At 41.0% G+C, this 13971-nt stretch overlaps 1 protein-coding gene across 1 annotated transcript; it reads left to right on the forward strand.

Moving 5' to 3' along the window:
- The first annotated feature begins 2032 nt into the window (after positions 1-2032).
- LOC126263545 (repetin-like) lies at positions 2033-2788 on the forward strand. Its single transcript, XM_049960637.1, has one exon. It carries the CDS (start codon positions 2033-2035, stop codon positions 2786-2788), a length of 756 nt encoding a protein of 251 aa, XP_049816594.1.
- Positions 2789-13971: the final 11183 nt, after the last annotated feature.

The following is a 13971-nucleotide window of genomic DNA, read 5'->3' on the forward strand; positions in this document are numbered from 1 at the left end:
GCAAATGTGGGAAAAACGCAAATGTGGGAAAAACGCAAATGTGGGAAAAACGCAAATGTGGGACAAACACAAATGTGAGGAAAAATGCAAATGTGAGGAAAAAACAAATGTGGGGAAAAAACAAATGTGGGGAAAAAACAAATGTGGGGAAAATGTAAATGTGGGGAAAATGTAAATGTGGGGAAAATGTAAATGTGGGGAAAATGTAAATGTGGGGAAAATGTAAATGTGGGGAAAAACAAATGTGGGGAAAAAACAAATGTGGTGAAAAAACAAATGTGGGGAAAAAACGCAAATGTGGGGAAAAAACGCAAATGTGGGGAAAAAACGCAAATGTGGGAATTACGCATATACAGGAAAAACGCATATACGGGAAAAACGCAAATGTGGGAAAAACGCAAATGTGGGAAAAACGCAAATGTGGGAAAAACAAAAATGTTGGAGAAGGGAAACTTGTGGCGCAACTTGACAACAGGAAAGAATCGGTTGGTAAGGCATTTAGGGTTCACGAAATATGTCAGAAGTGCAAATATGTCCGAAGTGCAAATATGTCCGAAGTGCAAATATGTCCGAAGTGCAAATATGTCCGAAGTGCAAATATGTCCGAAGTGCAAATATGTCCGAAGTGCAAATATGTCCGAAGTGCAAATATGTCCGAAGTGCAAATATGTCCGAAGCGCAAATATGTCCGAAGCGCAAATATGTCCGAAGCGCAAATATGTCCGAAGCGCAAATATGTCCGAAGCGCAAATATGTCCGAAGCGCAAATATGTCCGAAGCGCAAATATGTCCGAAGCGCAAATATGTCCGAAGCGCAAATATGTCCGAAGCGCAAATATGTCCGAAGCGCAAATATGTCCGAAGCGCAAATATGTCCGAAGCGCAAATATGTCCGAAGCGCAAATATGTCCGAAGCGCAAATATGTCCGAAGCGCAAATATGTCCGAAGCGCAAATATGTCCGAAGCGCAAATATATCAGAAGGGCAAAAATGGGAAAAACGAAAAAATGGGAAAAACGCAAATATGGGAAAAACGCAAATATGGGAAAAACGCAAATATGGGAAAAACGCAAATATGGGAAAAACGCAAATATGGGAAAAACGCAAATATGGGAAAAACGCAAATATGGGAAAAACGCAAATATGGGAAAAACGCAAATATGGGAAAAACGCAAATATGGGAAAAACGCAAATATGGGAAAAACGCAAATATGGGAAAAACGCAAATATGGGAAAAACGCAAATATGGGAAAAACGCAAATATGGGAAAAACGCAAATATGGGAAAAACGCAAATATGGGAAAAACGCAAATATGGGAAAAACGCAAATATGGGAAAACGCAAATATGGGAAAAACGTTCTCGCTTCCCACGCCCAGGTTCCCGGGTTCGATTCCCGGCGGGGTCAGAGATTTTCTCTGCCTCGTGATGGCTGGGTGTTGTGTGCTGTCCTTAGGTTAGTTAGGTTTAAGTAGTTCTAAGTTCTAGGGGACTTATGACCACAGCAGTTGAGTCCCATAGTGCTCAGAGCCATTTGGGAAAAACGCAAATATGGGAAAAACGCAAATATGGGAAAAACGCAAATATGGGAAAAAGGCAAATATGAGGAAAGAGGCAAATATGGGTAAAACGCAAATATGGGAGATGACAAATTTGTGGCACAACTTGACATGAGGAAAGAATCGGTTGGTAGGACATGTTCTGAAGCATACAGGTTTCACGAAATATGGGAAAAACGCAAATATGGGAAAAACGCAAATATGGGAAAAACGCAAATATGGGAAAAACGCAAATACCGGACAAACGCAAATACGGGACAAACGCAAATACGGGACAAACGCAAATACGGGACAAACGCAAATATGGGAATATGAGAAAAACGCAAATATGGGAAAAACGCAAGGTTGGGAAAGCGCACAACGTGACAAGAGGAAAGGATCGGTTGGTAGGACATAATCTGAAGCATCATGGGTTCACAAAATATGGGACTAACGCAAATACAGAAAAAAAGCAATTATGGGAAAAAGTCAAATATGGAGGAAAGTCAAATATGGAGGAAAGTCAAATATGGAGGAAAGTCAAATATGGAGGAAAGTCAAATATGGAGGAAAGTCAAATATGGAGGAAAGTCAAATATGGAGGAAAGTCAAATATGGAGGAAAGGCAAATATGGAGGAAAGGCAAATATGGAGGAAAGGCAAATATGGAGGAAAGGCAAATATGGAGGAAAGGCAAATATGGAGGAAAGGCAAATATGGAGGAAAGGCATATATGGAGGAAAGGCAAATATGGAGGAAAGGCAAATATGGAGGAAAGGCAAATATGGAGGAAAGGCAAATATGGAGGAAAGGCAAATATGGAGGAAAGGCAAATATGGAGGAAAGGCAAATATGGAGGAATGGCAAATATGGAGGAATGGCAAATATGGAGGAAAGGCAAATATGGGGGAAAAAGCAAACATGGGGGAAAAGGCAAACATGGGGAAAAAGGCAAATATGTGGAAAAAGGCAAATATGGGGAAAAAGGCAAATATGGGGAAAAAGGCAAATATGGGGAAAAAGGCAAATATGGGGAAAAGGGCAAATATGGGGAAAAAGGCAAATATGGGGAAAAAGGCAAATAAGGGGAAAAAGCAAATATGGGAAAAAAGCAAATACGGGGAAAAAGGCAAATATGGGGAAAAAGGAAAATATGGGGAAAAAGGAAAATATGGGGAAAAAGGAAAATATGGGGAAAAAGGAAAATATGGGGAAAAAGGAAAATATGTGGAAAAAAGCAAATATGGGTAAAACGCAAATATGGTTAAAACGCAAATATGGAAGATGTCAAATTTGTGGCACAACTTGACAAGAGGAACGAATCGGTTGGTAGGACAGTCTGAAGCATCATGGGTTCGCAAAATGTGGGAGAAACGCAAATGTGGGAGAAACGCGCAAATGTGGGAGAAACGCGCAAATGTGGGAGAAACGCGCAAATGTGGGAGAAACGCGCAAATGTGGGAGAAACGCGCAAATGTGGGAGAAACGCCCAAATGTGGGAGAAACGCGCAAATGTTGGAAAAACACAAATGTGGAGAAAAACGGAAATGTGGGAAAAACGGAAATGTGGGAAAAACGGAAATGTGGGAAAAACGGAAATGTGGGAAAAACTGAAATGTGGGAAAAACGGAAATGTGGGAAAAACGGAAATGTGGGAAAAACGGAAATGTCAGAGAAGGGAAACCTGTGGCACAACTTGACAACAGGAAAGAATCGGTTGGTAGGGCATGTTCTGAGGCATACAGGGTTCACGAAATATGGGAGAAGCGCAAATATGGGAGAAGCGCAAATATGGGAGAAGCGCAAATATGGGAGAAGCGCAAATATGGGAGAAGCGCAAATATGGGAGAAGCGCAAAGATGGGAGAAGCGCAAATAGGGGAAAAACGCAAATAGGGGAAAAACGCAAATACGGGAAAAACGCAAATACGGGAAAAACGCAAATACGGGAAAAACGCAAATACGGGAAAAACGCAAATACGGGAAAAAAGAAAATATGGGAAAAAAGAAAATACGGGAAAAAAGCAAATAGGGGAAAAACGCAAATAGGGGAAAAACGCAAATACGGGAAAAACGCAAATACGGGAAAAACGCAAATACGGGAAAAACGCAAATACGGGAAAAACGCAAATACGGGAAAAACGCAAATACGGGAAAAACGCAAATACGGGAAAAACGCAAATATAGGAGAAACGGAAGTATGGGAAAAACGCAAATATTGGACCATCGCAAGTATGGGAAAAACGCAAATATGAGATAATCGCAAGTGTGGGAAAGACACACAACGTGACAAGAGGATAGAATTGGTTGGTAGGATATAATCTGAAGCATCATGGGTTCACAAGATATGGGACTAACGCAAATATTGAAAAAAGGCAAATATGGGATAAAGGCAAATATGGGTAAAACGCAAATATTGGTAAAACACAGATATTGGTAAAACGCAGATATGGGAAAAACGTAAATATGTGAGGTGACAAATTTGTGGCACAACTTGACAAGAGGTAGGAGTCGGTTTGTAGGACAGTCTGAAGCATACAGGGTTCACGAATTATGGGAGAAGCGCAAGTATGGGAGAAACGCAAGTATGGGAGAAGCGCAAGTATGGGAGAAGCGCAAGTATGGGAGAAGCGCAAGTATGTGAGAAGCGCAAGTATGGGAAAAACGCAAGTATGGGAAAAACACAAGTATGGGAAAAACGCAAGTATGGGAAAAACGCAAGTATGGGAAAAACGCAATCATGGGAAAAACGCAATCGTGGGAAAAACGGAATCGTGGGAAAAAAGCAATCGTGGGAAAAACGCAATCGTTGGAAAAACGCAATCGTTGGAAAAACGCAAACGTGGGAAAAACGCAAACGTGGGAAAAACGCAAACGTGGGAAAAACGCTAACGTGGGAAAAACGCAAACGTAGGAAAAACGCAAACGTGGGAAAAACGCAAACGTGGGAAAAACGCAAATATCGGAAAAACGCAAATATCGGAAAAACGCAAATATCGGAAAAACGCAAATATCGGAAAAACGCAAATATCGGAAAAACGCAAATATCGGAAAAACGCAAATACGGGGAAAAACGCAAATACGGGGAAAAAGCAAATATGGGAAAAACGCGTACATGGGAAAAACGCGTACATGGGAAAAACGCGTACATGGGAAAAACGCGAACATGGGAAAAACGCGAACATGGGAAAAACGCGAACATGAGAAAAAGGCAAGTGTGGGATGGACGCACAACGTAACAAGAGGGAAGGATCGGTTGGTAGGACATAATTTGAAGCAACATGGGTTCACATAATATGAGACTAACGCAAATATTGAAAAAACGCAAAAATGGGAAAAACTCAAATATGCGTAAAACGCAAATATGCAAAAAACGCAAAAATGTGAGATCACGAATTTGTGGCACAACTTGACAAGAGGAAAGAATCAGTTGGTAGGACAGTCTAAAGCATCATGGGTTCGCAAAATATGGGAGAAACGCAAATGTGTGAGAAATGCTCAAATATGGGAAAAGCCCGGATGTGGGGAAAACGCAAATGTGGGGAAAACGCAAGTGCGGGGAAAACGCAAGTGCGGGTAAAACGCAAGTGCGGGGAAAACGCAAGTGCGGGGAAAACGCAAGTGCGGGGAAAACGCAAGTGTGGGGAAAACGCAAGTGCGGGGAAAACGCAAGTGCGGGGAAAACGCAAGTGCGGGGAAAACGCAAGTGCGGGGAAAACGCAAGTGCGGGGAAAACGCAAGTGCGGGGAAAACGCAAGTGCGGGGAAAACGCAAGTGCGGGGAAAACGGAAGTGCGGGGAAAACGCAAGTGCGGAACGCAAGTGCGGGGAAAACGCAAGTGCGGGGAAAACGGAAGTGCGGGGAAAACGCAAGTATGGGAAAAACGCACAAAAGTGAAAAACGCACAAAAGGGAAAAACGCACAAAAGAAAAAAACGCACAAAAGCGAAAAACGCACAAAAGGGAAAAACGCACAAAAGGGAAAAACGCACAAAAGGGAAAAACGCACAAAAGGGAAAAACGCACAAAGGGGAAAAACGCACAAAAGGGAAAAACGCACAAAAGGGAAAAACGCACAAAAGGGAAAAACGCACAAATGGGAGATACGCACAAATGGGCGGAGGGAAATTTGTGGCACAACTTCAGAAGAGGAAAAAATCGGTTGGTAGGAAATAGTCTGAAGTATCAAGGGTTCACGAAACATGGGAAAATAGCATATATGTGAAAAATGCAAATGTATGAAAATCGCAAATGTGTGAAAATCGCAAATGTGGGAAAAACGGAAATACGGGAAAAACGCAAATATGTGAGATGGCTAATTTGTGGTACAACCTGACAAGAGGAAAGAATCGGTTGGTAGGACATAGTCTGATACATAATGGGTTCGCAAAATATGGGAAAAACGCAAATATGGGATAAAACGCAAATATGGGATAAAACGCAAATATGGGATAAAACGCAAATATGGGATAAAACGCAAATATGGGATAAAACGCAAATATGGGATAAAACGCAAATATGGGATAAAACGCAAATATGGGATAAAACGCAAATATGGGATAAAACGCAAATATGGGAATAAACGCAAATATGGGAATAAACGCAAATATGGGAATAAACGCACATATGGGATAAAACGCAAATATGGGATAAAACGCAAATATGGGATAAAACGCAAATATGGGATAAAACGCAAATATGGGATAAAACGCAAATATGGGATAAAACGCAAATATGGGATAAAACGCTCATGTGGGCAAAACGCTCATGTGGGCAAAACGCTCATGGGTGAAAAACGCAATTGTGGGGAAAACGCAAGTGTGGGAAAAACGCAAGTGTGGGAAAAACGCAAGTGTGGAAAAAACGCAAGTGTGGAAAAAACGCAAGTGTGGGAAAAACGCAAGTGTGGGAAAAACGCAACTGTGGGAAAAACGCAAGTGTGGGAAAAACGCAAGTGTGGAAAAAACGCAACTGTGGGAAAAACGCAACTGTGGAAAAAACGCAACTGTGGGAAAAACGCAACTGTGGGAAAAACGCAACTGTGGGAAAAACGCAACTGTGGGAAAAACGCAACTGTGGGAAAACGCAACTGTGGGAAAAACGCAACTGTGGGAAAAACGCAAATGTGGGAAAAACGCAAATGTGGGAAAACGCAAATGTGGGAAAACTCGCCGGCCGAAGTGGCCGTGTGGTTAAAGGCGCTGCAGTCTGGAACCGCAAGACCGCTACGGTCGCAGGTTCGAATCCTGCCTCGGGCATGGATGTTTGTAATGTCCTTAGGTTAGTTAGGTTTAACTAGTTCTAAGTTCTAGGGGACTAATGACCTCAGCAGTTGAGTCCCATAGTGCTCAGAGCCATTTGAACCATTTGGGAAAACTCAAATGTGGGAAAACTCAAATGTGGGAAAACACAAATGTGGGAGAACTCAAATGTGGGAAAACTCAAATGTGGGAAAATTCAAATGTAGGAGAAGGGAAACTTGTGGCACAACATGGCAAGAGGAAAGAATCGGTTCGTAGTACATGGTCTGAAGCATCCGGAGTTCACGAAATATTGGCAAAACCCAAGTATGGGAAAAACCCAAGTATGGGAAAAACCCAAGTATGGGAAAAACCCAAGTATGGGAAAAACCCAAGTATGGGAAAAACCCAAGTATGGGAAGAACCCAAGTATGGGAAAAACCCAAGTATGGGAAAAACCCAATTAAGGGAAAAACCCAATTAAGGGAAAAACCCAATTAAGGGAAATACGCAAATATGGGAAAAACGCAAATATGGGAAATACGCAAATATGGGAAAAACGCAAATATGGGAAATACGCAAATATGTAAAATACGCAAATATGTAAAAAACGCAAATATGTAAAAAACGCAAATATGTAAAAAACGCAAATATGTAAAAAACGCACAAATGTGAAAAACGCACAAATGTGAAACACGCACAAATGTGAAAAACGCACAAATGTGAAAAACACACAAATGTGAAAAACGCACAAATGTGAAAAACGCACAAATTTGAAAAACGCACAAATGTGAAAAACGCACAAATGTGAAAAACGCACAAATGTGAAAAACGCACAAATGTGAAAAACGCACAAATGTGAAAAACGCACAAATGTGAAAAACGCACAAATGTGAAAAACGCACAAATGTGAAAAACGCACAAATGTGAAAAACGCACAAATGGGAAACCCGCACAAATGGGAAACCCGCACAAATGTGAAAAACGCACAAATGTGAAAAACGCACAAATGGGAAACCCGCACAAATGGGAAACCCGCACAAATGGGAAACCCGCACAAATGGGAAACCCGCACAAATGGGAAACCCGCACAAATGGGAAACCCGCACAAATGGGAAACCCGCACAAATGGGAAACCCGCACAAATGGGAAACCCGCACAAATGGGAAACCCGCACAAATGGGAAACCCGCACAAATGGGAAACCCGCACAAATGGGAAACCCGCACAAATGGGAAACCCGCACAAATGGGAAACCCGCACAAATGGGAAACCCGCACAAATGGGAAACCCGCACAAATGGGAAACCCGCACAAATGGGAAACCCGCACAAATGGGAAACCCGCACAAATGGGAAACCCGCACAAATGGGAAACCCGCACAAATGGGAAACCCGCACAAATGGGAAACCCGCACAAATGGGAAAAACGCACAAATGGGAAAAACGCACAAATGGGAAAAACGCACAAAAGGGAAAAACGCACAAAAGGGAAAAACGCACAAATGGAAAAAATGCACAAATGAGAAAAACGCACAAATGGGTGGAGGGAAATTTGTGGCACAACTTCAAAAGAAGAAAAAATCGGTTGGTAGGAAATAGTCTGAAGCATCAAGGGTTCATGAAATATGGGAAAATAGCAAATATGTGAAAACGGCAAATATGTGAAAACGGCAAATATGTGAAAAATGCAAATGTATGAAAATCGCAAATGTGTGAAAATCGCCAATGTGTGAAAACGCAAATACTGGAAAAACGCAAATATCGGAAGAACGCAAATATGTGAGATGCTTAATTTGTGGTACAACTTGACCAGAGTAAAGAATCGGTTGGTAGGACATAGTCTGAAGCATCATGGGTTCGCAAAATATGGGAAAAACGCAAATATGAGTAACGCAAATATGGGATAAACGCAAATATGGGATAAACGCAAATATGGGATAAACGCAAATATTGTGGATAAACGCTCATGTGGGCAAAACGCTCATGTTTTTTTTTTTTTGGTGGGGTTTAAGGGCGCTCAACTGCTGAGGTCATTAGCGCCCAGTCACTGTTAGAGCACATGGAATCTGGTAAAACTCAAGGGGATGGGGGGACACCAGAAGGACCTGACAAATATGCAGATAAAATAAGTAAGAAGGTTAAATGTCTTTGGACAAGCCAGTTAAAGTTATAAAACGCAGAATACGAGCAGCTCCTCGAGCGTCATCAGCTAAAACATCCGGTAAAGTAGATGGCAGGTATAGGACGACACGAAATTGACTAAAACGGGGACACGACAACGAAACATGGCGCACTGTTAATGCCTGACCACAAGGGCACTGCGGGGCTGGGTCACCGGAGAGCAGGTAGCGGTGGCTAAACCGGCAATGCCCAATCCGCAACCTGGTCAGAAGGACCTCCTCACGCCGAGATGGTCGGGAGGATGTTGTCCAAGCAGTTGGGAGCGGTTTTACTGCCTGGAGCTTGTTTCCTTGGAGGGATGACCAAGCATCCCACCATAACGACACAAGCCTCTTACATACATCCCCACGAACGTCAGATGACGGGACACAATGGGAGGCTGGCCGAGGCAGGAGGACTGCATCCTTGGCTGCAGCATCCGCTGCCTCATTCCCAGGCACTCCTACATGTCCGGGAACCCACAGAAAGCTGACAGAACCACCATTATCAGCGAAAGAATGGAGGGACTGCTGTATCCGTTGAATCAAGGGATGGACCGGATAGGGAGCTCCAAGGCTCTGAAGAGCACTGAGTGAGTCAGAGCAGAGTACATACGATGAATGGCGGTGGCGGCAGGCATACTGAATGGCCTGATGGAGAGCAAAAAGCTCGGCCGTAAAGCTGGAACATTGGCCGAGGAGCCGGTATTTAAAGGTGGCGGCCCCGACGACAAAGGCACAGCCGACACCATCGTCAGTTTTGGAGCCATCGGTGCAAATAAAGGTGTGACCGGCAAGTCGAGCACGAAGTTCGACAAACCGTCAGCAATACACTGCAGCCGGAGTACCCTCCTTCGGGAGTGAGCTGAGGTTGAGATAAATATGAACCGGAGCCTGGAGCCAAGGTGGTGTCGGGCTCTCACCCTCTCTGAAGGTGGTAGGGAGGGCAAAATCCAATTGTCGAAGCAGGCGGCGGAAGCGGACTCCGGGGGGCAGCAGGGCAGACACATACAACCCGTACTGACGGTCGAGAGAATCGGCGAAGAAGGACTTGTAAGAGGGGTTGAAACGTCCGCTTTTAAACAATTTTACACGACTGTGCTTATACTGACACACAGTATTTTTAGCGCAACGCAATATGACTTTCAAAATTCCCTACAAAAGAATGGCCCTGACTAACATTAAACTATACCTTTCACAAATCACTTACCTCAAAAAAATCTTCGCTGCTCAAGCTACTGCAATACAGCGAGCGCCACTACTGCCAGCTAAATAAAAGATTCAAACTATGGAAGGCACTAACTACTGATAGGGATAGTTAGCAAATGAAAGATATTAATAGAGAACAAAGAATGTATTTACCTTGATATCATCATATATATATATAGCAGTTCATGACAAATTACAAAATTCCGCCATCTCTCTTCCCACATCCACCACTGCTGGCGGCTCACCTCCAACTGCGCAATGCTACGCGCTGTTCACAGCCAGCTGCCTAACACTACAATGGCGAGTATTACAACAATGAAAAGCAGCCACAGACTGCACACAGCACAGCCAGTGATTTTCATACAGAGGTGGCGTTACCAATAAAAAAACCTAAACAGCCTACTTACATAGCCCCCATGCTCCCCACAAAAAATTTTACAAATTGGGTTGGGCAGTGGGCAATACATATTTGTTAAAACTTTTCATAATCGTAATTACAATAACAAAGAAATCAAATGCACACACTTATTGATACAATGTTGGTCAAAAGCTAAACTTTCTCACAGTCCATAAAGACAGTACTAATCGTTCATCGTAAAACTGCCGTTTCTTTTCTCAAAGTCTGAGCAGTAAAAGACAATGCACACAGACGTAGTGGATTTCCATGCAGTCTTGAAGAAGTAGTGTTGTCCTTCCAACAGAAAGACAGTGCTGACTCTTGACAAGCAGACAGGTAATGGGCCACAACAGAGCAAACCCACAGCGGAGTCAGTCGAAGTTTTGAAGAGTATTGGTTTTATAACATGAGAATACAATTAAAAAGGTACAAAATACATCATTAAAGAACATAACAATACAGAAAACATTTGTAGTACAGGTTTTACAACAGAATAGAAATAAACATATACATCAGTGTCACAGGAATTATGAGATAAGTAGATACATAAAAGATCAGAATAAATTTTGAAACATCAACTTCACACATGAGCATTAAAACAAAACAGAACAAATAATGTTTAAACATTTTTACAAAGTAAATAACATGGTATTAGAAAAAGTCTACAACATAGGTCTTATCAGATAAACAACTAAAGACAGGAAGTACACAAATACACAAGGGAACACAAACACATAGTGGGATAACACAAGGAAAGGACAGGGTTTATTTTACTGCAGTATTTTGCAAACAAAACTTTCTTTACTTCTCGGAGATCTCCCTTCGTTCCTCATTATTTCCAAAAAGTCCTATCTATACCTGCTTTCTCTACTCTGTTCATATTTCTTTCAAAATAATTATTTCTTAGTGCACAATACTCATTTTTGCCAAATCTGTTTCTTATATAGTCTACCCCTCTTAAGCTAACTTAAATCTACTGAGCTCAGATGCTAAACTAAGGAACGAGGCAATGCAGTAGCACAAAACAATTAACACAAACAGCAATGATCAAAAATACAAATGGCAAAGCAAGCAACATAAATTACAACTAACATAAGGCAATGAGCAGCAAACAAGAAAAATAAATCTGGCTTAGCAGAGTAACACAAATTAAAATTCAGTAGCACTATGCCTGGCAAACAGCAGCAGAAAATGAAATACCTAAACATGACATAGCTCAAGCAAAAAAAATAGTACACTAAAGATAACAATGCAGATAAGGGAAATGTATAATCACATCTTAAGGTCTAAGTAATTAAAGTGGTGCACAACAAGAAGTTATTCTACCAAAAATTTATCCAGTAGTTGAAAAGAAAATTCCATATGCAATTCCTGTAAAGGGAAATATCTTTTTATGCTCCTTCATTTTTTTGAATAGATCATAAAATTATTTACTGGATCTGTAGGCATAAAATATTTATATTAGTACATCTATTAAATTTTATTTTAACCAATGCTGCAGTGCAGCTAGAAACTAGATATTAAATGAAATAAGCAATTACGCAAACCAAAGCATAAAAATATCATTCAATAGTCATGTGACATTTCATAAGTTAGTAGAAATTCTCTCAATTCTCGTAGAAAGACGCTTGTCATAATCAGGTGTGCAGACGTCAAAATATTTCTCGTCATTTCATTAGGCATTTCTGTAAATATCATAAATTAAGAGCTCCACAGTGTCAACATCGTTTTTGCGATGCTCTCTACAAAGGAACGTCAATAGCGAGGATAATGGCCTCCCTTTTTTTTCTACCTGTGCCGCTGAAAAGGGCTCGCAATAATGGCTTTTTCTCCAGGCATCTGACACACCTGGCCGCTCACAACGAATTACTTCACGGTCACTTACCTTTCTTAACGAAATATTTACGACAGCAGTTTCCGCTACAGTGGCAGTCTCATATAAAAATATTTCACAGGTCAAGAATTAGCGTTGCAAATCTGTAGAAACAAAATCCTATAAATATAACTGTCCAAAAAAAAATATTCGGCAGCATTGTGATACAGTCACACATTTACACACATTTCATAACTCTTAAAGTACGATTCTTGGTTTCCAACATACTTCTTATTCCTCATATACGGTAGCATTATCTTATTGATCATAAACATATCTCAACAGCATAGTACACATCGTCGTCGTAATAATATCATAACATCTCAGTCAATTCTCAAAATCGTCGTAGCTTCCTCCAATAATTTCAAAACCTAAAAAAAATTCTCTGCTCATTTCAATAGTGTCATCTACCTCAAATGTACTTTAAAAATCGTGATTCCAAACCAAATACATCATTCAAAGCTCTCATAGTATCACAATGGTTCCGAAAAAATATGAACAGTTCACAAAGTACTGACAAAATACAATTTCGTAAGTGTGAAATTATCCAACTGTGTAATTGCGTAAACATCTGTCACTGACGTAGTAAAAAAAATGTTTGTTTCTCTGTCAAATAATCAGATAGCTGTGTAATTCTGTGTTAGAGAAATAAGGTACCGATGTGTAAAGTTGTATAAGCAAATACCATATTAGCTAGGGCTCCTTGTGCTCGCCAAACACATGGTACACAAAGTAAGCATGTACCCCCCTGAGGATAAATGTAATTATACCCTCAGGTGTTACAGATTACAGCAATGGAATGAAATGTATCACGGAAAACTTTCTTTGCAATTTAAAAATCTTTAAAAATAAATGTTTTAAGTACAAAATTAATCACTCAAATACGTGTCCTGTAGCGCTAAACTGTGTGTCATGTCGCAACATAATCTCTGTGGAAGACTCGTAGTTATCGTCCTCCGAAAGCTAAGTTCTGCAGAAGTCAATGTACTTACCTCATGATAAACAAAAATGAAATGTTTTGCGAATAGATATCTTAGTTATTACGCTTATTGCTGTGATGAAGAAAGTACTGTGCTGTAACGTATTGTTGTGCTACGGAAAAGGCCGTCTCATTGTAGCTATACCACAAAAGTTACTACTAAAACATGTTTTTCTTTCCAGAAGAATTCAGAAAACTGTGCAGATATAAAACAGATACGCTGAAAAAACAACATTGTAAATAGTCACTCATTAGTAGCGTCGTGATAACATCGTGTAGCTGTCACATAAACTAACCACTGTGTCCTCTGGTATCTCACATAAAGTAAATCCACAATGTATTTTCAAGTAAACCAAAATGTTGCATTAAAATCTCAAGTTAAAAAAGCACATTATCTCTCAATAAACGGTGTTACATGTGAAATGTGGTGTAAACCTTTGCTCTTCCTAGTACGCAGAGTTTCAACTTGAATGCAATTATCGTGCGGTATACGTCGTTAAAGAATACTGGAATTTTTCTCAAGGTTAGCGTCTTATGTTATTTTTCTCGGAGCCAGCCGGCGCAGGTGTCTGCCTGCGG

The sequence above is a fragment of the Schistocerca nitens genome, chromosome 6 (assembly GCF_023898315.1).
Source record: "Schistocerca nitens isolate TAMUIC-IGC-003100 chromosome 6, iqSchNite1.1, whole genome shotgun sequence".
Lineage (NCBI taxonomy): Eukaryota > Metazoa > Arthropoda > Insecta > Orthoptera > Acrididae > Schistocerca > Schistocerca nitens.